General features: G+C 43.9%; 1 protein-coding gene across 1 annotated transcript in view; it reads right to left on the reverse strand.

Moving 5' to 3' along the window:
• Positions 1-576: 576 nt before the first annotated feature.
• Positions 577-24,297, reverse strand: part of GDF6 (growth differentiation factor 6) — a 31,083-nt gene continuing 7,362 nt past the window's right edge. Inside the window, exon 2 of the mRNA XM_063299518.1 lies at positions 577-1,745. Within this exon, the coding sequence (XP_063155588.1) occupies positions 805-1,745 (941 nt within the window). The 3' untranslated portion in view covers positions 577-804. The remainder of the gene's footprint in view (positions 1,746-24,297) is intronic.

The following is a 24,297-nucleotide window of genomic DNA, read 5'->3' on the forward strand; positions in this document are numbered from 1 at the left end:
AAACGTAAAGGAAGTCAGTTTTAAAACCTGAGTGTAAAGCCCAGGTTCTGCCAGCGAGACGAGCGCACTAGGCCAGCGCCACCTACGAAAGTGACCAACGACTTGGGTTGGTCCTGCTTCTCGCAATTCCATTTCTGACCCCAAAACTTGGCCTGTCTTAAGAGACGCGGGGAACTTCCCTGATTCTCCTTTTTTATTTTCTTCCAAGAACTACAAGGGCATATACAAGAAGGAAAAGGGAAGTGAATTATCCCAGAAAAGCTTTCGTTTCAGGATTCAGAACCAAGGCTTAATTTCTGAAAATTGGGTCACTACTCGTTTGGGTAGCTCCAGCCGAGGAGAGACGTCTGCTGCGCCACGATCAGCCGCCCAGCCTTCATTCTCCCCACAGCAACCTTTGCCACTTGTTTTCTGCGCAAAAGCTCCCATTCTACGGACGGCTTTGCTTGAATACAGAAACACCGAGGCTGTTCCGAAAGTGGCGCTGGGCGCGCGCTCTCCCCACTCTTTAGAAGGAGGAACTTGAACCCCTAAAGCAGAGGATGCGCAGACGCGGTCCGGATCGCCCATTCTTCCCTTCCCTCGTGTACAGCGAGGGAGCGCACGCGGAGCGCTTTCAGAAGCGAGTTGCGCCGGGGCAGGCGCTCGCAAAGCTCTCCCGCGAAGCCTCGTAGTAGCTTGCGCCGCGGCCGCCCCCTCGCGCGACGTGCTTCCTTCTGCTTTCCCTCGCGGGTCCCCCGGGTGAACTCGCTCTCTGCCCTGTCAGTTTCCTGACGCTTCCAGGGGAGGCGGAGAGGCGCGCCGCTACCTGCACCCGCAGGACTCGACCACCATGTCTTCGTACTGTTTGTACACGACGTTGTTGCCCGCGTCCGTGTACAGGATGCTGATGGGCGTCAACTTGGCCGGCACGCAGCAACTGGGCGGCGTGGCGACTGGGTCCATGGAGTTCATGAGGGTCTGGATGATGGCGTGGTTCGTGGGCTCCAAGTGCGAGCGCAGCGGGAAGTCGCACACGCCCTCGCAGTGGTAGGCCTCGTACTCGAGCGGAGCGATGATCCAGTCGTCCCACCCCAGCTCCTTGAAGTTCACGTGCAGCGCCTTCTTGGTGCACCGCAGCCGCGCCTTCTTGCCGTGCCGCTTGCCGTGCCGGCTACTATACGCGGCGCGCTTCATCCGGCGGGCCTGGAAGCGCAGCTGGACGGCGCCCGGCGCTTCCCAGGGCAGCGCGGGCGCGTTGTGCGGCGGCGGCCGGGCTCCCAGCTCGTGGCGTAGCTCCGCAAAGAGGTTCTTCCGCCGCGACCTGGTGAAGACCACCAGCAGCGCCTTCTCCTGCTGCGCCCGGGCGCCTCGCCCCAGGCCTAGCGGGCGCAGGTCCAGCAGCTGCGGGTGGGGGTGCGTTCGAGTCCCCCCGACGGCCCGCAGCTCCAGGCAAAGCTGTTGCCGTTTCTTCCAGGGCCCGCGGTGGGGCTGTAAAGCTTGCCCCACATCAAATACCTCCCAGTCGCCACCGGGCCGGGCCGGCGCCGCCTCCTGCAAGTCCAGAGTCCTGGAGTCCAGTCGGCGGCCCGAAAGGCAGGGCGAGACCTGCAGACGGGCCAGGCCTGTCTGAGCCTTGGCGAAGGGATCGCCGTGGGCTTTCCGAAAGAGACGGAGCTCGGCCCCCACCAGCTCCTCTTTGTCTGAGAGAGTCGATACATCAAACAAATATTTTTGTCTCCTTAAAGCGCTGGGCGAAAGATCGTCTGCAAGATAAAAAGACATAATTGCAGTCAGTTTCACCTCTTAAGGGAGAACTCAAACGGCCGGGAGGGGGGGGGGGGAGGCAGACTTGCCCAGGTGCCCCGGACCTTTTCTGGTGCCCTTGCGCAAGAGGGATCAGGGAGGGGTCTCCAGAAATGGAGTGCTCTTCCCCAGCGTCTTACTGAACATGGAGCCTATCAAAATCAGTGGGACTTCCTAGAATAGCAGGCAACGCACAGCTTTCCAAATGGAGAGGTTTGCATCCAACAACTGGTGCTTTTTCAATCCAGGGTACAGAGTAATCCTGAAATAGTCTGACATTATTGTTTTTACTTGCAAGCCAGCTAGAATGTTGGGGACTCTCAACCTGCTTTACATCTGCTGTTCAAATTGGATTACTGTATTTTCTCGCAACTTCCAAGGATATAGGAAGTTAAGGAATGCACCCATTTGTTAACTGTAGTGTGTTTCCAAGCTGAATCATCCCTTCCCCAAATCTTTCCATAAATTGGAATGATGGACAGTTAATGGATACACATATTGACAGCATCTTTTTTTGAGAATGTTATATACTTTTCATTGCTTAAAAATCTGATTTCCTATTTGTGGGTTATGGGAAGGTACTGTAATCATCCTGGAATTAATTTTATTTATTGCTTTGAAACAGTTGTGTACAAAATGCAGGCTACAAAAAGCAAAGCAAATCACCCCCACTTTTCTACTTTCCAATAAAAAGCTTTATAAAATGGCAAATACAATTTCTCCCTGCCCCCTGCCTCTGAGTTTCCCTCAAGAGCTAGTAAAACCTGTATGTGTTTTGGTAGTAAAATATCACCAACAAATACCAAGAGTCTCATGCTGTCTCATGCAAGCTGGAAAAACAAAATAGCTGCAAAAGTCCTGATCATTTATTGATTGCAAAGGTCACCAGTAATATTCATACTCAATATATTTTCTAAGATAAGAGGTCTGGATGAAAGGACTTGGAAAAATGGGACTAGAGTATCAAAAGGATGCTTATGATGGAAACCAAAAGATCTTCAGATATGCCAACAAGAGAGCCTGGTTTCACCATTGTGCTAATCTGTCATTTAGTTTGCTTGGTTCTGACTTTGCAAATGTGAACCCAGACAGTGTTGGCTTCATCAGCAAACTTTGGCTTTAATGCCATGTACAAATTCAGCCAAAGTGCCAGTAACAAATATGTTGGTCACTTAATAGGACTTCTGTTTAAAAACATGGTGGGAATAATAATTCTGCCCTTAAGGACAGCAAAGTGTTCTGCAGCTCATTTCATTGGCTTGTGGATTTTATCCATGATTGCAATTTGATGCTTTGTTTTGAATTCCACAATCAGCACCTTTGTGATAAGCCTTGACGCCTATCCTAAGACAGTGTGTACTTTACATACTTGATACTATGTCTTTTGCTAAGAAATAGGCTCTGCTGAATTCAGGGGCTTTTGCCTGTGGGTATTTGCAGACTAGATTTTTGGCCCTTTGTGCTGATCAGTCAGTACATAACTAAAGGGGCCAATGGCAGCTTCTGTGGTATTGCAGACTTGCATTGTATATAATGCATTGCATTATATACTGTAGTACTTTCCAAACATGCTGGGAATACAGTTCCCAGAATCCCCAGGACTTACCCCTAACTTCTGACAGGCATCACTTTAGAGGAAGTTGTTCTAATCACTATACCATGTAGAGCTACAGAAAAAGTCTTAATAAGGAACTGAAGCATGTTCAGTTCTGCTATTCAAAATAAGCTTTGCATCATCCCCAAAGATAACAGCCTGGTATTTCTCAGTGCCTACTGCATTATTTTCTTGCAAATATATCTATTAAAGAGAGGATCTGTTATGATATATGAATGTAGCAGCTTTATTTATTTTGTCCAGGCAAAAATAATCACTGCTTCAAATCTAATTCCAAATCTTTATCTTAGCATTTTCTAGATTTCAGCACTTGCTTGCTTTGTATGCAGTTTCATTCAGTGAGTGTTGTGAGTGTAGTTAATTTATTCACTGGTAGCTCATCCAAATAAAATTTAAAGAGATCCACCCAAATTACGGGCTCAAATTCTAGAAGTAATCCCATCCTGTCCTTGCAAACATTTGTGCGAAGTAGCATCTGCTGAGTTCAGTCCAACTTACTTCAAGCTGAAAGTGTATGGTAAAATCCTAGACGTATCTACTCAGAAGTAAATTCTATTGAGTTTAAGAGACTATATTTCAGGTGAGCAGACAGAGGATTGCCCCCTAATATGACTCAGATAATATCCCCACTAACACAGTGTCTTCTAGAATCGTCCAACCATCCGTGACAAAACAGCAATAATGAGGACAGGTTGTATTCCCTAGTGGGGAAATAGCCTTAAGGAAAGGAACTGTAAGGCCAGGTCTTAAGACATTTGCTTGGATTGGTGCTGAAATGAGTAGAGATTGCTCAGTCCAAATTGCTAGATATCTGTTCACTGTGTAAATATGAAGTTACTGCTAAATTCTCTTTGAAATCAATAATTGCATTTAAACTGCACTAAAAATGCACTAAAATGTAAAGAAAAGAAAAACTTTAATGCAATTTTGAATGCAGTTATGCTTTTAAATGTTGTCAAAAAGCACCACTGATCTCAGTGAAACTGATTCCTGAGTAAACACATATCCAAGACTCTTACTGGGTTCTGCATGCTCCTTTCTTACTATTGTGGTAGCAGAGGAATTAGTGCCTGAAATATTGATGTGTCTTCAGATCTGAGCACCGGATTTCTGAGATAGAATTATGATCCAAACTAGATCACTTAAGTTTAATGCTGGGCAGAGAAACTGTTTTGCATGTCTTTATATCCTCAGTGATGAAAGACAATTAGCTTTGGAAATTCTTTCCAAGGACAAGAGTATTTTCAAAAAAATGCTCATAGATGGCCAGGAGAATTGTGTTCATTTACACTGCCTTAGCTGTAGCTGTCTGCAATTTCCCTGGCTTCCCACACTTCAATTCATTCCCAAGGGAAGGCATGAGTAAGCCCTCCCAAAGGCCTTTTTCTGAGTGGGATGCATGGAAGTTTCAGAATTACAAAGAGATGCATAACAAGTGGCACCAGTAATGTCACCTCTAACATTATGTTCAAAAATACTACTGAGGAAGAATTTTATTTTGGGTACTGAATTATGTCATATTTGCAGAAGTAAGTTTTAGTTTGTGTAAACTAGAGAAAGACAGAATCCTGCTGAGTTTCTTATCTAATCCTCTTTTAGGTATCCCATACACTACAAAGAGCTCAAGATAATGTAGTGACCAGGCCTTAGCTTAACAAAATCAAGGTGTTAGGTTAGTATTTTCCCAATCTTTGCAACTTTCAGATCAACTGATGTGTGGATCAACTCCCAGAATTCCCCAGCCAGCATAGCCATTACTGGGAATTCTGGGAGTAGAAGTCCACACATCTGGAAGTTGCCAAAGTAACTCTGCTAGGCTAAGAGAGAGTGATTGGCCCTAAGCCATCCAATAAGAACCCATTTATTCCTGCTTTTAACCTCAACTGGCTAGCTCATGCTTTCTCCAACTGAGGCTTTCCAGAAGTGTTGGATTACAGCTCCCATTGTCCCTGGCACTTAATATAGATTGGTATAGACCTTTTTTTCCCCCTCTTTTGCTGCTGTAGAATCAAAACCTATGCTTGGAACTGAGGTTATGAAATTGAAAGATAAAAGTTCTTGTTCTCATAAGCCTGCTGGGTGGGGTGGGGTGGGGTGGGGTGGGGTGGGGTGGGAGGAACCCCAAGACTGTTGTTTGTGTGCTTTCTGCTCAGTTGCTAAAATACACAGCAGTCTGCCAGAAAGAAATGGGTAGCAACCTTATATTTAATCAGCTTGAAGCAGGTGACTTCTAATCTTGGGAGGGCAGGTTGGGTTTTAAAGAAAAGTTTAGATGGCAGATATTTGCCAGAACTCTACCAAGTGAAAGAGTACAAGCTATGTACAAAGAGCTGAAAGTAGTTTTGCACATGTTAAGAATTATTAGCACGCAGCGTTGATAGAGACATGTCTTCCTTGTCTTTCTAAAAGAAATATGAGATTAGGGTAACATTCCCCAATTTAGCACCTTGCAGATGAATTGAGACCATAAATCCCATCATTCCAAATCACCATGGCAAACTCATGCACCCATTGGTACTTCAGCCCCAAGGACTTATTAAGTCAGGCCATCCATTCTCCTGGTCTAGTATTGTTAAGATCAAGTGAAGCAGAAAAACCCTAGAGAGGTTTTTGAAGATGCCAGAACAGAATTTAAATCTTCTGCCTAAACAAAACTCCTTCCCTAAACAAAAGTATGCTCTTCTGAAATCAGAGGTCCTTACAGATAATTATAATTGGAGAAAACTTTGTCTTGTCCATTGTCTCCCAAATACCTTTCTCATGAGCCAGATTTCAGTATGAGTAAGAAGATTGAAATGGATGGTGATCCAGGATACAATCTTACATCTGTTCAACTGGAAGTAAGCCCCACTGGAAGCAAATCAATTCACTTTTGAGTTGATGTGTGTAGTCCTTCTTCTTTAACCACACTTATATAGGATTACTCCACCTATATTTAGTCATGCAATGTTTCCTTAAGAAGAATGACTGATGTAAAATTTAGACAAGTAACTATATAGCTGTAACCATACTTTTATTTTCCTCCTGTTTCATTCTGTTTGTCGAAAGTAAGCAGTGCCTGGTCCAGTGTTTTTCAAACTTGGCAACTTTAAGATGCATGTACTTCAACTCCCCAAATTCCACACATCTTAAAGTTGCCAAGTTTGAAAAACACTGGCCTCTGCAACAAGATTATTGTATGCACAAAGATGGAAAGATTCGGCACTACCCACAATGGAGGAATGGTTGATGAAGATGATGAAACTTGCTGAGATGGCCAAATTGACTCTTTGATCAGAGAAAAGACAATATCTATGTTTATTGCTGACTGGAAACCTCATATGGACTTTTGCATAAAACAGGAAAAAAATGAACCTAAGATTTATGGTTTTGATGATTAGACAGGATAGATTATAGAAAGAAGGGAGTTAAGTTGTAACCATAGAGTAAGAGGTAAATTTATAATTGTACTTATAACTGCTGTAAAGCATATCAGAAGCTACTTCTTTGTATCTTTTTTCTTTCTTTTCTATCTTGCTTTTACTTTTTCCCCCCTTTCTTGCACTTTTAGCTTTCTCTTTCATTTCTTTCTTTTTCTTTTCTTTTTCGTACTTTATATTAGATTGTATTAGTTTTATCTAATTATCTAGTATTAATAAAATCTTTATTAAAAATTATACTAAAAGAAAAGAAAAACACTTGCCTAGCCTTTCTATATAAAATCTTAGAGAAGTATATTCCTTTTTAAAAATCCAAATGTGATGTTCATACTATATGGTTATCTCCACCCAAGCTTGGCACCCATTTCTTTGAAGAACAAATCATTGCTATAATGTATAGAAAATAAAATGTCTATAAAAATATCTCTGTCTCTTTCTCTCTCCATGTAGAGTGTGTGTGTGTGTGTATGTAGGAAGGAAGGCAGGTAGGTATATATCCAATGTTCTTCCAACTGCATCTAAACTATATACAGTATGAAAAATGATGAAAGATGGTAGTTTGTGATTAAATGGTTTTAAGCATCTTTGAATGCTTGAATTCACAGGAAAAATATTTCATTTGTTGAGGTAATTATTTAAAATTTTCTATATCAGTTTAATACTGATTAAATAAGTGATTGAAGATTCTTATGAATTTACAGGGAAGAATAAATGCTCCAATTTTTATGATTCCATGACTGATGGATTGATTGATACTATCTGTGTGTTTGTGTATACACACACAAAGAGAGATCTCAGTGTTACTTCCTTTAGCTATTAAAAATATTGATAATGCTGAAACGGTTTTAGAGGACATGCAGACCCCCAGGATTTTATTATCTAAACTGCCACTTCTATATGAAGGTTCAGGGTTCAATTTTCCTGATTTCCAACTTTTAAATAAGATTTATATTTTAACTTCTTTTTCTTTGTGGAATTCAAGCTGTTATTCTTGAACACCATGATGGGCACAACTAGAAGTTAATATATGACCCTTTTGATATCTTGGTAAGGGCTTGGTTACTCTTTCAGACAGAATTTTGTAGTATTTAGTTTTATAAGGTGATTTGCAATATTTTGGGATGGAAGTTTAAATTTAATCTTTGCTGTCAGACTTCTCCCTTGCAGGTTGGACTTGAAACAAGGCACACAAGAGGCTGGAATGTCTGATCAATAAATGATATTATAGAAAAGCTAAGAAGCTCTTATAAAAGAATCCTAGCAATGGCTAAATATTCAGATGCAAGCTGTATTTATAATAATTGCTATTCACATTTCTTTTTTCTGAACAGTTTCTCTTTTTAAATAGGCCTCTGTGATACAAATGTGTCTGTTCTGTTACTCTGAATTCTAGATAGATAGATAGATAGATAGATAGATAGATGATAGATAGATAGATAGATAGATAGATAGATAGATAGATAGATAGATTACTGTTAAGGTATGTGGTATTATAACTTTCAGTAATCATAGTCACTGGGGATGATTGCCCAACACATCTGAAGATGGGAGAAGACTGTCTTGCTGTATAATCCAGTGTTTCTCAACCTTGGTGACTTTAAGAGGTCTGGACTTCAACTCCCAGAATTCCCCAGACAGCCGTGCTGGCTGGGGAATTCTGGGAGTTGAAGTCCAGACCTCTTAAAGTTGCTAAGGTTGAGAAACACTGGTATAATCTGTTCCATCCTACCCCAACTAAGTGTCCTCCTTTGACCCCGCGATTTTAGATAAATGGAAGTTGCAGGCTAACACACTTGAAAGGTTCCAACTTCAGGAATTATGTTCTGTTCTGTAACACTGCTCAGTTTTCTTAAGATGCTCAGTTTCACCTCTTCCTTAAAGAAAATCCAATGCATATATGTAGGATCTTTCAATGATTATTCCTTGGCCAGGAAATATACTGATTCACTAACTAGCCAGCCACATCTTAGTCTAGTAGGTTGTGCAAACTCAGTCCATACAATTAGTCCTACAAAACAAAGAATGGGATCTACCTTCCTCAGGATTGGTTATTCTAATTGGAGAAAAATCTGTCAGCTGGTTTTCTCAAGTGATGCTGTCAGAGGCTTGCCATGTTTTAACCTGTAGTTAGCTGAGCCATGGTTTACTCAGCCTAATTGACTGTATTTGCATGACATTTTGAACCATGAACTTTAGCAGTCAGAAGTACAGATTAACATGTAGTTGACTACTTTGTAGTTTATGGTTTGTGTGGCACAAACTCAGCCATTGGAAACAGTCTATAAGAATAAGCTGTCACTTGTGGGTTTCCCAGAGCCATCTGAAAGATCTGCATTTGGAAACAGGAGACCAGACTTGATTTATTTTGGTGTTCTTCTGGATAGACAACCATATATTATATTCTGACCTTGCAGGGGGATTATTATATTATTTAAGTTATCCATCAAAGTACTGTTGGTGATAGGAATTGGGATAACTAGAGGAATTGGTGGAGAGGGTTGGAAGGGAGGGGCCAACCTAAAATAAGGAGGAATTTCCTGACTGTGAGAACTATTCAGCAGTGGAACAGCCTGCCTCCTGAAGCTGAGGGTGCTCCATCACTGGAGATTTTCAAGAAAAGATTGGACAGCCATTTGTCTGGAATGATATGAGAGTTCCTGCACTGAGCAAGAAGTTGGACTGCAAGATCCCCAAGGTCCTTTCCAACTCTATGGTTCTGTGTCCTGATCTTACTTCAGAAATCCCAATGAATGCAGGGGAATTTTCTCTCATATAGATGTGCAATCTCTCCATATGCACAATTCTAAATTTCAGTATGCATATGATTTCTACAAAATATTTAACTCAGTATTTGCCAACCATTGTTGTTCTTATCAGGGCTGACTTCTCCTTTTCCCCAGCATACTGACATCCATTTTACCATAAACCTCCCTAACCTCCCCTTTGAAAATTGAACCTTGTATTGATTCCAAATTAACCTGAAACATTTAGTCTGAACCATCTAAATCCTAGCAGAACTTTTGTTTTCTAATCAGATATGAATCTGACAGTTGATTTGATCATTCATATTTTCTTGAAACCATACAAGTTTGGCTTGGAAATAAATGTGGTTGTATCCAGTGGCCTTTGATTTAAAAATAGATTGTTAGGATGGGGCAAGTAGTACTAGTTGTTCCATGAATTGGAAAATCTTACACTGGCTGGGTTTTGAAGAATTAACAGGCTGCTAACTGCTTGCATCTAATTATCAAAGGAAAAACACAAAGCATGTACAATTACATAAGTGTAGGGCATGCTGGCTCTCTCAGAGCAGCCTGGCCCTGGTGCCTGTGAATGATGGAAATCATAGACTACATACCTCTGATGGTTTGGGGAAGGTGGATTCATTCTGGATCTGTAACACCTGTAACAACTCAGTGCCTAACTACACTGTCCTCATTAGCATGAGTGACAATATTTCATGCCTGACATTGGGCAATTGACTCACCAATGTCCTGGCTAGTATATATTAATCTCCCCTCTGATGCTGCCACTCTTCCGCTGAGATGATGTCACCTGTTGGCATCAAAACATGCAATCAGGATCCTACAACAAAGAATGGCAGGGCATTTTGTCTGTCTTGATGCCTGTCAGTCACTTTGCATGCCTGCCATGGAATTGCATGAAGTTTCTGCTTAATGCTACGTGCATCAGATTAACTGCTAAGATCCAGTACATGACAGCCCATCTAGAAGAGGAAGCAGCCGATTGGGCTGTGGATTTATTCAAAGCAGAGGCTCCAGAGCTGAATGACTTTGATGAATTTATGTTTGCACTGCAAACTCAATCTGAAGATCCCCTAATCCCAATGTGGGCCAGAACCAGTCTGCAAACTCTTCAACAAGGGAACCAGTCAGTGTCAGAATAGGCATCTGAGTTTAACAAGTTAGTGGGCAAAATGACTGATTGGCCAGAGTCACTGAAAATTGAGTATTTTAGAGCTGGCTTGAAACCTGAAATCTTGGAATGGTCTTTGGTGCATGACAAACCAACTTCACTGCAAGGTTGGATTTGCCTGGCTGGAGAAGTGGAAGAAACTCGAGCACAAGTACGACTACAGCAATGCATTCATGCAGCTGAGAAGCGCACCCCCACCACTACAGGTAGTGTCAAGTGGAAAGAGACACGATGAGCTTGGGAGAGGGAAAAGGAGCATCGTACCCGAAGTGGAACTTGTTTCAAATGCAGCAAAGAAGGTCATCGCATTGCTGAGTGCCCTCTATCTAACATGGTTCTGTGAAGAAAACATCCCAGCCACAAGCCCAAATCACCAGCTAAACAAGTCTCCAACACCAGTTCCTTCAGCACTGAACTCATGCCAGGTAAAGGGGACACTGAGCTCGTTCCGGCAGAAGTGTCAGAAGGCGAAGGAGACTCAGCAGATGACAAATTTGAGATGCCAGGAAACTGGAATTGCCTGCCCTAAATGGTGCCCAAGGGCAGGCAGCAGCAACCCAACACAATGGGCACCCAGACCCGATGGTGAGTGAACCATGCTCAATTATGCTAGTTGGGACTAAAATCAAATCCCTGTGAACTGGCAGAGGTGAGGATTTAGTTGGACTCTTCGACTCTGGTTGTACTCGCTGTTTAATGCACCCTGCAATAGTAATGGGACTAAGACTGAGGGTTGGCAGATTGAAAAACCCCTTAACTTTCACGCAGCTTGATGGGTTGGACATGCAGGGGGGTCCTGTGCAATTTTACACTGAAACAGTGGAGATGAGAATTGGGACTCATAAAGAGACTTTGATATTCCTAGTGGCCCGTATAGCCCATCACTCTATAATACTTGGGTTAGCATGGCTGAAATGAAGAAATCCCAAGGTGGACTGGGCCATGGGGTAGTTACAGTTCATAGAGGGGGTGTATGGGAGTTGGAAGGAGCGTGAGCTGCCTCCAGACTTAGAAACGATGGCTGCTGTGGCAGAACTCTCAAAGCCCAACCTAGCCCCAGAGGAAACTCAAATCCCATTGCCATATAAAGACCTGGAGGCAGTGTTTGGGGAAGCAAAATCTGATCAGCTTCCTCGCCATCGGAAGTCTGACTGTGCTATTGAGTTGGAACCAGGGGCCTCACTTCCCAAGCCAAAGCTATATCCTATAACTCCTAAAGAGATGACAGCCTTACAGGAGTTCATAGACAAAAATTTTAAGCAAGGCTTCATCTGCCCTGCCACTTCTCCTATGGCCGCTCCCGTTCCGTTTCACACCAAGAAAGATGGATCTCTATGACTATGTACTGACTATAGGGGTCTCAATGCTATTTGTACCTCTAATAAATACCCCCTCCCTCTGATGAAGGACATGTTAGCCCACTTGTCAAAAGGGAAAATCTTCATTAAGATGGACTTATGGGAAGCCTACTTTCGTGTGCACAAAAGGGAGGGGGATGAATGGAAGCCTGTTTTTAATTACCCCTTGGGGACTTTTGAGTACCTCATGATGCTGTTTGGATTGTGGGGGGGGGGGAGGAAGTCTTTATGCACTTAATTAATGAGGTTCTGCATGATTTTCTGTATAAAGACATGCTTATGTATCTCGATGATATCTTAATCTACAGCGACAACATGGCAGACCATGTGAAATTGGTCAGAGAAGTTTTAAAGAGACTGCTAAAAGCTCAGCTGTATGCTAAGCTCTCTAAATGTGAATTCCATAAACAGCAGTTAGACTACTTGTGGTATAGAATTTCCAATAAAGGCTTAGAAATGGATCCTGCCAAGGTACAGGATGTTTTGGTCTGGGAAGCACCTAAAACACAAAGGCAGTTACAAAGTTTCCTCAGGTTCACAAATATCTATCAGCAGTTCCTTCCAAATTTTGCCCAGGTAGCTCTACCCTTGATTGATTTATTAAAAACCACAGGAAAGGGGAAAGAAGAAGAAGAAGAAGAAGAAGAAGAAGAAGAAGAAGAAGAAGAAGAAGAAGAAGAAGAAGAAGAAGAAGAAGAAGAAGAAGAAGAAGAAGAAGAAGAAGGGCAGCAGCAGCTGCTGCCACCGCCGCCGCCGCCACTTGGGGCAGTGCTAAACTGGTCCACTGAATGCCAGCTTTTGACCATCTTAAAGCCCTGTTCATGGCACAGCCTATCTTAAAACATCCCAACCCTTCCTTGCCTCTCATCATGCAAGCTGATGCTTCTGATGTGGCAATTGATTGTGTTTTGCTACAAAAAGACAATAATGGGGCTTTACACCCCTGCAGGTACATTTCACACAAGTTCACTGACACTGAAAGGCACTGGCATGTCTGGGAGAAGGAAGCTTTTGCTGTTCGCTATGCACTGTTAACTTGGCGCCACCTCTTAGAAGGAACTTCTCGCCCATTTGAAGTTTGGACAGATCATAAAAATCTCCAAGTGCTCCAATCTCCCAAAAAATTGAACCCCAAACAAGTCCGCTGGGCGCAGTTTTTCAGACACTTTAATTTTACTTTGAAATATCTCCCAGGGAAAAAAGTTTCTTGGCAGACACCTTATCTTGCCAACCCCAGCACAACGGAGAAATGGGGGAGGTGATGGACTCCATCATTTCCCTCCCTGCTGAGATTGGTTGCTGTAACTAGAAGCACCAAACCTGATTCCACGCCTACTCCACCAGCTGAGTTGCAACAGAAGCTGATTGTTGCCCAGCAACAAGATACATGGCTGGCACAAAACAAAACTACTGTCATGGAGCACAATGGAATTTGGTGGCAGGGAGCCCAAATTTATGTCCCTGACACTTTATGCAAGAAAATTCTGGAGCACTGCCATGATTCCAAGCCTGCTGGCCACTTTGGATTTGTAAAGACTCTACATTTAATTCACAGGCAATTTTGGTAGCCGTCTTGTAGAAAAGATGCGCAGGATTATGTCTCCACCTGTCCTACTTGTGCTACCTCCAAACATAAAGTGGGCAAGCCCACCAGATTATTGCAAAATGTAGCCAATCCCACTTGGCCTTGGGACCAAATTGCCATGGATTTTATTGCAGAACTACCCAAGAGCAAAAAGAAAACTGTTATCTGTGTTGTAACTGATTTATTTTCCAAACAAGCACATTTCATCCCCTGCTTGAGGTTACCCTCTGCACTTCAACTAGTCAGGCTGTTCATCCAACACATCTATTGCCTACATGGTGCCCCATCACATGTCATTTCTGAGTGCAGGACCCAGTTCACCTCTGAATTCTGGAAAGCTTTTCTTAAGCTCATAGGGCCAGAGCAAGCACTAAGCTCTGCCTTCCATCCTCAAATGGATGGAGCGACTGAACATTTGAATGCTGCACTTGAGCAATATCTCAGATGTTATCTCAGTCACCAACAAGATGATTGGGTGGACTTGCTTCCTTTTGCTGAGGTTGCTTATAATAACTCTATTCACCAAAGTATTGGGTTTACCCCATTTCATACTGTACATGGACACGATTTTGTTCCTATTCCTGAATTGCCTCAAATTATGGACATATCCCTCCTGGCCGATGAATGGATCAAACATATTCACAGTAATTGGCCCATTATGCTGCAAACTTTGCAGGATGCTAAAGACACTTATAAAAAGCTTGCAGATCACAAATGTGCTACTGAATGGAATCTATCTGTCAGGCAAAAAGTTTACCTCTCCACAAAACATCTTAAATCTACTCAGCCTTCAAAGAAACGGAGTCCTAAGTTCATTGGTTCCTTTCCTATTACCAGAGTCATCAATCCAGTTATTGTGCAACTGCAGCTCCCTAAAAACATGAAACATATTCATCTTGTTTTCCATTGCAGTTTACTCAAACCCTTTCATGACTCCGATTGTTGGCATCCAACCCCTCTGCCTCCAAACCCTATCATGGTTGACAGGGAACAACATTTTGAAGTTCAAGTGGTTTTGGATTCCCAACAACACTGGGGCCAACTCCAATACCTCATTCAATGGAAGAACTTCCCTAAAAGTGACAGTGAATGGGTGAACAGTCACCATGTTCGTGCACCAGATTTGACCTGTGCCTTTCATGCACACTTCCCTAACAAGCCTAAATACTGTAATTTTCTTTCTATTCTACTTTGCAGGGTCAGCATTCCAATTCTGGGACATAAATTTTTTTCCTAGGGGGGTGGAATGTCAGTCACTTTGCACGCCTGCCATGGAATTGCATGAAGTTGCTGTTTAATGCTACATGCAACAGATTAACTGCTGAGAGCAAACCCATGTCAGCATTCGCAGCTTTGCAGACAGAGAGAATTGTTAAGCACGTTCCTTCACAAGCTGTTGCAGCCAAGGATGGGCTGATAAAACACCTGGACTCTAATTAAGTCTAAGGAAATGGGAGGGGGAAATCAAGAGTGAGAACAGGCTTGTCTGTGAGACAGTGTGAGTCGTGGGGGAGAGACTATGTCAGAGGAAATGCTTTAATTTGAATGCTTGGCACCAAAATGTTATTCAGAGCTTTACAACTGTCCTGTGTAAGCAGATTTTAATAAATGAATTCTTTAAGCTTTGTAATGGACTGTCTAGAGATTTTCTCAAGTTAAGATCCTGGTACTGGGGCCATCACAATGCCACTTCACAGTTGTGTAAACTTCTTCAATTCCCCTATATGAACAGGGCAAGCATCGATGCTTTTTCTCCACTGCTCTGTTTCTATCTGTGACTCTCCCAGATTTCCCAACCTCACACTCTCCAGATACATTGTTCAACTCTCATCAGCCCCAGACAGAAGTGCTGATAGAGTGATGGAGTCACAGTCTAGGATGCTTGGAAAGCAACAGCTGTTTATAAATGTGCTTCAAAATCAGTGATGGCTAAGTATTAATAACAGCAATAAACATGAGTGTCAGGTTGCTCATACAATTCACCCACTGGAAGGCCATTTGTAAGAATGGACCAATAAATAATACACATCAAAATGCTGGAGAACCCTAGAGAAAGAAGATATTAGCAGGATCCGTAGTTAAATCCAGGCCAAATGCTGAGTTGTGGAAATCTGACAGCCAGAGGTAAGGGGACATGACCAAATTTCCCCACATGGAGAAGACACATTTGTGGCAACCCCCAGGAGCAGATCATCTGATCTCACTTCCCAGAAAGGAGTGGTGCTCTGTGGATTTTGCACAGCTTGTAGCTGCAGTGAGACTGTGCCAGCTCAAGCAGGAAAAACTAGTTAAATTGAGAATGTGAAGAAATGGCACAAAACTGCTTAAATTCTTGGCTAAGAGTAAAATAAAGCCAGAGTAATGTGAAGGGTTGCCAGGACAGTCTGATGCCAATGTAAACTGAACATGAAGCAAGGTCCTAACTCTTGAATCTCCTTTGGTTGGCCTCATCTATCCTCATTAATTCACTCCTTTGGCTGCCCAATCAGTGCTTAAGGAAGTTGAATATTTTTAAAGCAGATTATAAAGGCCCATAGGCATCTGCAGCAAACCAAGATTATGTCAAAATGGTGACATGTATGCAGTGTCCTGTCATTTTCTGTCACTTGAACCCCATGCCCCACCCTGTGGTTGCCCATTATATCAGTGGTTAAGTAGCCAGTTTGATTAAAACAATATACCATTCACTAGAAACAAATACTGCAACTTTTTTAGTCTGTACCAAATTCTAATAATGCCAAATTCTAATAATAATTAGTCCAACTGGATGTAAAATAACCTAGCTAAATAGCTAAATCCATAAATGAGATAAGACTTTTAAAGACATAGAGGCAAAGCTTTGAGAAAACAATACAATACAGTAATAAGCTAATTTGTTGCTGGCTTTTGACACAGCTTGCTGATAAAAGGGATAAAGGGAAAGGGGAACAACAGATTCTTAAACCTTTGGAAATGTGGCTTTCTTTCCTACCATATGGCCACAGGACATGAGTAAAATAGCCTTATATTGGAACACAGGCAATTTTGCTTTAGGTTTACTTCAAAAACCTGCTCACAAGTGACGTGTTTGCATTCTGAAGCTGTAATCCCATCACATTTATCTCAGAATAAGCCCCACCCAAAATAATGGGACTTGTTTTTGAATAAAGAGGTTGAGGAACAACACCGAAATGAAGGCCAATATAGATCACCATAGAAAAATCCTATAATTGGACTGGACCATTGCTATTCTCAGAAGATGGTTTTAGATTTTCTTAGGTTTTGTATCTGTAGAGGGACCGATGTCTTGGGTGGGAGGTGGGGGGTGCAACTGCTCAGGCCCCAGACTTGGAAAACAGGGTCATCCAAATTTGGGTTCAGTATTTGAAATGGTCTGATGGATTTAAACTTTTCATTGAGGGCAAGAAAACCAGTAGGGCAAGAAAACCAGTGAGTTAAAATATACCCACTGGAGCAATTTCAGTACTGTGGGATTCCCTTCAAGCTCCCATTTTATTAAATTATTGAGTTCAATGGATAAATTTCATTTAGTCTTTTATTTATTTTCATTTATTCCTTGCCCTCCTGCTCAAACAAGCAGTCAAGGTACCTAACTCAATGCAAATGATTAAAAGCCTGGGGAAAGATGTCAGATTTTGTAAATACTGAGAGAGCCAAACAGCACAAGGTGTAAATGCTTGACCCCAATTCAGGAGAAGCCCCCCCCCCCCCAATAATTGAGCCTCTAATGGAGGAAGGGGGTAGATCTTCAAACGGGTCTCTATGAATGAATTAAATGAAACATATTGTCCAGATAGGTTCATAACAGGACTGCCAGTCCCCCAGCCAGACCTCTAACCCCCTAGAACAGTGTTTCTCAATCTTGGCAACTTTAAGATGTGTGAACTTCAACTCCCAGAATTGCCCAGCCAGCATGAATTCTGGGAGTTGAAGTTCACACATCTTAAAGTTGCCAAGGTTGAGAGACACTGCCCTAAAACTTTAAAGGTTAACACCAACACTTTACACCAGTGTTTTTCGACCTTGGCAACTTTAAGACAACTGGACTTCAACTCCCATGCTGGCTGGACAATTCTGGGAGTTGAAGTCCAGACATCTTAAAGTTGCCAAGGTTGAGAAATACTGCTTTACACTGTGCTGAGGAAGCAGTACAGTTTTTTTAGATAGAGACTTCATAGGATCCCTGTTAGCAAGATGTCAGATTTTGTAAATACTGAGAGAACCAAATAGCACAAGATGTCAACACTTGAGCCCAATGCAGGAAAAGCCTCCGCCCCCATGCCTGATAATTGAGCCTCACTGCAATTTTTGAACCCTTGTGTACACCATGTAGAATTTGTAGAAGCAGTAAAGACAATGGAGAAAAAAAAATGAAGTAGAATGCAAAAGAATAAGAAGGTGGGAAAGACACGATGAACATTCTGTTTCTGGTCTTCTCCAAAACAAAGGGCCCGGATGAGACTGCAACTCCCAGAATTCTCAGCCAGAAAGTCTAGGGGTTGGTAATTCTGGTCCCTGTAGTCCCAACACATCTGGAGGGCATCAACTTGAAAGGAGGCTGGTCTCGCCTCTGTTTTCACTCAGGCGAATTACTGTGATTATTCATACATGGATCTAAGGCTCAGCCCTTGGCTGTAATACCACTCTGCTCCTCCTTTAGAAGTGGGGGGGGGGGGGGGAAGAGAGAGAGAGAGAGAAAGATCTCTACTCCTTTATTCCTAAATCCACTAAGACAGAATTACATTCCATTTATTTCAGTTGACCCTGCTTGCAAGAAAGTAGCTTAAGGGTGGCTGGAAATACATATGATTTATTTAGTGGAGTCCTAGTTAACATGTTAAATGACATCATAGCATAATTCTCGCCTTGGCGAGTCTCTCCCTCCCCGCCCAGCCTGGCTCCCGCTGCACTCCCGCCCTTGTCGGTTCAACTACTTTGGATACTCTGGATTTTTCTGAAGTCATGAAGCAATTCATTCTGGTAAATTTAGAATGGCCTGCTGTCCAAAGGGGAATGAATGGTGGGTGCTGGTTTCTCTTCACCCTTTATAGGTTTAGTCTCAAGTAATTCCTCCTGAATTCAGTGCAGCTCTTCCTACCTACCAGTTTTGTAATCTGATCCTACACAAGGTTGCATCAGCAGTCAGTCCCTGAATTCAACATTGCAATTGATGGATAGATGGATAAATTGAATATGTGCCATCAAGTTGGGGTTCGCCATATAGATCAATACTTCTCAATGCTGGCAACTTTAAGATGTGTGGACTTCAACTCCCAGAATTCCCCAGCCAGCCATGCTGGCTGGGGAATTCTGGGAGTTGAAGTCCACACATCTTAAAGTTGCCAGCATTGAGAAACACTAATATAAATAGACCTTCTCCATGGTGATTTGTCTCCAACCTGGCCTTTCAATTCTTCCAATAGTGCACCCATTTTTGCTGTAATCGAGTCTATCCACTTTGCTGCTGATTATCCTCTTCTCCTTCCTTCCACCTTTCCCAACATTACAGACTCTCCAGAGAGCTAGGTCTTTTCATAATGCGTCCAAAATAAGATAGTTTAAGCCTCAAGTGAGAACTCTGATAGATTTGTATTTTGTTTTTGTTTGTTTGTTTTTTTGACCATTCATGGTATTCTCAGGAGTCTTCTCTACTTCTAAAGTTCAAAAGCACCAATACGCTTTCTATCCTGTTTTTTCAAAGTCCAACTTAAGTTTCATACTGTCACAGTGAAAACCAACATTGCTTACTTCTGCGTAAACCTTCATACCCCTTAATTCAAAGAATGAATATGCACAATTTCTGTGCTTGAGCAGAATATTGTTTTGGGCCAGCATTTTATTTTGCTGCTCACCCACCACCACCACCTTCCACACAGAAATAATTAAGATACAAGTCTGTAAACTAAGCAGAGTTTCAATCTAGGATGACTCAGTAGTAGTGATGAGGCTTAATTTCAGGGAAGTATGTTCCAGACAATTTGCACTTACATTTGTGAACCATCCTTGGAGGATTTGAGGGGAAATGTTCTAAGAAAGTCATAGATACTTAATTTTTCATGAGATACATTTCAGACTTAATGTTCAGACTCTCCTTCTTTCCCCTGCAATATCTGAAGCTCTTCAGATAGATGCCATAAGCAATGACTTGCTAACAACATTTCCTCCTACATATTGTGAGAACAGAGAAAGTCAATCATGCTAAGTTGGATGAAACTTAATTCTGCATAAACTCAATGAAGACTGAACTGCCTTCATTTTTCAATAGATCATAGAACAGAGCTTTTAGTAATAGTTGAGATAGCACCATTAATTACAACTCAAGTTACTCTATGGGTATATCAACTGTAGGCAAATACCTTCCTTCCTTGAACATCTTGAACATCTCAAGGGTGATGCTGGAATGTTTTTCAATTCCCTACTGGAATCCCTTTTGTCTCCTTCCACAATTGTTTCTGCTTTCTGACACAAGGCAAGCCTATGGTTAATGGAAGGGTGGGGCCAAAAATCATATTTCAATAACAGCATTTCCTGAAGAAATTAATCCTCGGCAAAACTTCTCCAAACTGTCTGTTCTCTGAGATGTTCCAGTCCTTCCCTGCATTTTCAGCTATTAAAAGAAAAAGAAAAAGGTCTGTGATCCTGTATACACAGTGGCCTGAGAATAAGCTTTACTAAACTTAGTATTCTTTCTAAGTAGAAATACGCAAGATTCCACCTTCAGTTTTTTGCCTGGTTTTTTCTTTATGGAGGAGGTACTCGCAGGCGGTATTTTGCCCCAGTGCTGCCTTTTAAGTACTAGAATTAAACCATTTAAAATGTATTAGCTGCATTTCTCTGAGTTAATTTGCAGGGTTTCCTTGTATCCTGAGGGGCCTCACCACAACATTTCTGGCTGGGAGCCTACTTGGCAAGCCATCCCACCCCCGACGCTTGCTTTCTTTGCGCAACGAAAGGCAAGGCATGGGATAATTTTATCATTAAATCACTGGATGGCACGGTACTAGCGCTAAAGCTTCCTGCTCCGCTCGCTCGCTCGCTCCTTCCATCCGCAGATTCTTTCTAACCAAAGGCATGCGGGCTACGCGATCCCCACTTAACTCTGGAGATGTTAGTACTGTATGCCAGATCCCCAGGTTTTACTTTCCTTCGATGATCTTTCTCTCCTCCCCGCCCCCAGTACAGGAGAATTCCTGTGATTTGAATTCTCGCCTGCCTTTCCTTGAACCTTCCCTGAAGCTCGAAAAGCGGCGGAAGATCGGCTGCCTTTGGAGGCTGACCGTTCCAAGCCTCGCTTCCCATAAGCGCCTCAAAAGCCCCGTCGGGGCCCTTCTTGGTGACAGGCAGAAGAAACGCCGCGGCCTGCACAGTAACAGCCGTGACAGGGAGTGTGTTTGGACGGCTCGGAGCGGTTTCTTTTCCGGACTGCCGCGACGAAGAGCGCCCGGGTCTGGCTTTCCGCCCTGGGTGGTATTTGCCTTACCAGGGAAAGGGGTATTCTTAATATTAGCATTGGATTTCCTTCCTTCCTTCCTTCCTTCCTTCCTTCCTTCCTTCCTTCCTTCCTTCCTTCCTTCCTTCCTTCCCTTCCGTAGTACTGTAAGTATTTGACAAGGAAAAACCACGTCAAGGAGAGCGCGTTTTCTTCCCCATTTCGAGGCAGCCTAAATCTGCATTCCGATCCAGGAGGGTTTCCCCGCTAGTGGAAAGCTCCCCCGCCCCAAAACGCGTGGTTTAAAATGCCATTTTGAAGGTTGCAGTAAGGAGGCCGGGTCACAGGACAAAGGGGAAAGTGACCTCCTCGGCCTGCAGAGCAGGGAGGGCTTCCTGGCTACGGAGCGACGACAAACCCTCCCGTCTGGGATGGGGCAGAATCCGAGCGGCCTCGGGGGTGAGCGAGGGAGCGCGGGGCATTTATTTTCAATGAGATACACATTGTATCTCCTAAAGGGACCACGAAATATATTTTATCGTCTCTGGTAAAGCTGCAGAAAGTTTGAGACGAATAAAACGGGACGCTTCCACGGAAGAGAAGCTTAGAAGCACCTTCTTTCATCCAAGCATGTTGATAGACAGACAGACATCGCTGCGAATAGGAGGCTGGGTCCCTCTCGGATGTCTTCTCTTTCTAAAAATCTCTCGAAATACACAGTGGTCAACACTGTTTTTCCTTTAGCCTCCCCAGATCCTGTTCAGCTTTGCAGAGAAATAAGACCTCCGTTGTTTTTAGGCTTTTCCTAGATTCGGAGAGAAGGCTGCTGTTGCTGTCCTTATTGTTACTTCTCTGCTGTGTGGAGAACCGCCGTCCTGTTGGAGAGGAATCCTCTCCACTCCCCCGCCCACTCCTCCCAATTCAGGCCCTTCCTGCCAGTAAGTCTTGACGGAGCTAATGAGAGATATTAAAGAGCTGGAGAATTGCCTAGCTGGACAGCTTTAAACTAGGGAAAATCGGATTTTTCAGCACTATTCAAGACCCTATTTCCCGCATGTAGAAGACTAGCAGCTCAGCGATACAATTATGTTCACGTTTTTCTCACAGGCTTGGGTTGTTGTTGTTTTGGCCTGAGGTTGATAAGTCATATGAGAGAGAGAACATGTAGAAAAAGAAATCGTCCCACTCGTGATGTGAGGTGAGGCAGGAATCCTTTGTATCACCGGAGATCACCTGGTGGAAGGTCTTCCCTTTCTTCTGACCCCTGGACTCGTTCCAGCCTCCTTCTCCTCCCTGGGAACCCCGAAATCTGGGCTTCTAGCCAGCTTCTGGGCTGACCTCACTCCGGGCAGAAATCTCAAAACAAGGGACCAGACAAGCGCCGGGAGCTGATTGATTCGAGTCTCCTTCTCTGGTGGGGCTTCGGGGCAAAAGGCTGGGGACCACCCCCCCCCCCCCAGAGAAGGAGAAGGAGGGCCGCCAAAGATAGCAGGCGGCCGGGCCTTTCTCGACGGAAGCAAAGCCCGAGGCTACCGAAAGGTACCGCTGTTCGCTCTCTCCTGCTCGTCTTTTTCCCGGACCACCGCAGCAACCCTGGGCGGCGGCTGAAGCCCCACTGTCACTTGCCAAAGCGGGGGGGGGGGGGAAGGGGGGTGTCGCATGACTTATCCTGGAGAAGCTCCATCAATGAAGAAAAGAGGGAGGGGGACTTGACAAGTCCATTCGCCTTCGGACACCTGAAGCGCCAACAAAAAAACATGCAGCGTTCCTTCATTACAATCCGTTTTACGGCCTTTCTCCTTCTTCCCCTCCTTCTTCCTTCACACTTCCTTTTCTTTTTTCCCAAACCTCCTCATCTTGTGCCCGAATTTGAGGAGCCGAAGGTTAAGGATGGATTAAATAAATCTGCAAAACCCTCCTCGAGTTTCCCCATCGCCAGATCGTGTCTCCCTCTAGCAGGGGATCGGGGACTGAAAGAGGTAGGGGAGTTAAAAACGGTACTTCCTTGATTAAGAGAATCTTTACGGTATCCTCCCGCTAGGCACGTGCGGCCGTAATATCTCCTACAGATACGTATAGCCGTCATGGAATACGGCCAAGCAAGGCCAGTAGAGGCATCAGATAATAAATCCTGGCTAGTTGGATCGATTTAGAAGGAAAGATTTAAAAGACCAGCCTGAGCCAAAGCCTCTGAAATCCCCGCGAAGCCAGCGAGTGTGAGGCAATGAAAGGAGGACAGGCGATGTCGAACGAGTTCGATTTCTCTAACCGGAGCCCTGTTGGCCCATCAAAGGCCATCGGAGCAGCTCCGCATATGTCTACACCTTTGGGAAAGGAAAAGAAATGCGGGGAGAGTATAAGAAGAGGAAGGAACGCGGAGGAATTATGAGTCTGAATTAGGTATTGTTGAGTCAGATGCCTAAGCCGCTTTCAAAAGCAGTTGACAAGCAGTTGTTTTAGAAAGAAATCCCATCGACTTCGGGCGCGCTTACTTTGGGGAACCCAAGAGTAAGATCGCGTCGGAAGGCTGCAGCCCGCGGGACGATCTCCAACAGTTCAAACAGCCTGAACGCAAGGCGGCTTCAGGCGGAGTTAACGTGCGTCCGGACCGAGCGGAGCTACAGCGCGGAGAAGACGGGCGAGGTGTTTCTGAGCAGTCGCCCTCCAGCTTCAGAGAGGCGGGCGGTCTTCCTCGCCATTTCAAGGAGATGCCCCGGTTCCCCAAGAAGAGAGCCACGGGTGCAGCCTTGCCTGGAAGGGAGCTTGCGGGACCGAGACTGGCCCCAAAGCCGAGCGCTTGGTGCGAGCAGGTGCTTCGCCGCCCACCAAGCCCCCGAGAGAACGTCTCTTTCCTCTCCGCCCGGATCGAGAGGGCGCCGACGCCTTTTTCAACTAAGAAACTTTTTCATTTAGGAGTTTTAACAGAGCTATTGTGGTGACCTATTCTGGAAACATAAAACTTTTTTAAAAACCCACAATTCCTTCCTTGTTTTAAAACCGCGGTTCTGTCTCCAAATACAGTGTAACAAAGGATCCCTTCCGGGGATGTGCGATACTCGCAAATCAGGGGACCGGCGGCTGTCGGGAGCGAGCTATCAAGACGAGCGGTGGGTGGGGGCCCCACTGACCTCCTCCTCTAGCGTAGCTACCCCTCGCCCGGCATTTAAGAG

Source organism: Candoia aspera, chromosome 3 (assembly GCF_035149785.1).
Source record: "Candoia aspera isolate rCanAsp1 chromosome 3, rCanAsp1.hap2, whole genome shotgun sequence".
Classification (NCBI taxonomy): domain Eukaryota; kingdom Metazoa; phylum Chordata; class Lepidosauria; order Squamata; family Boidae; genus Candoia; species Candoia aspera.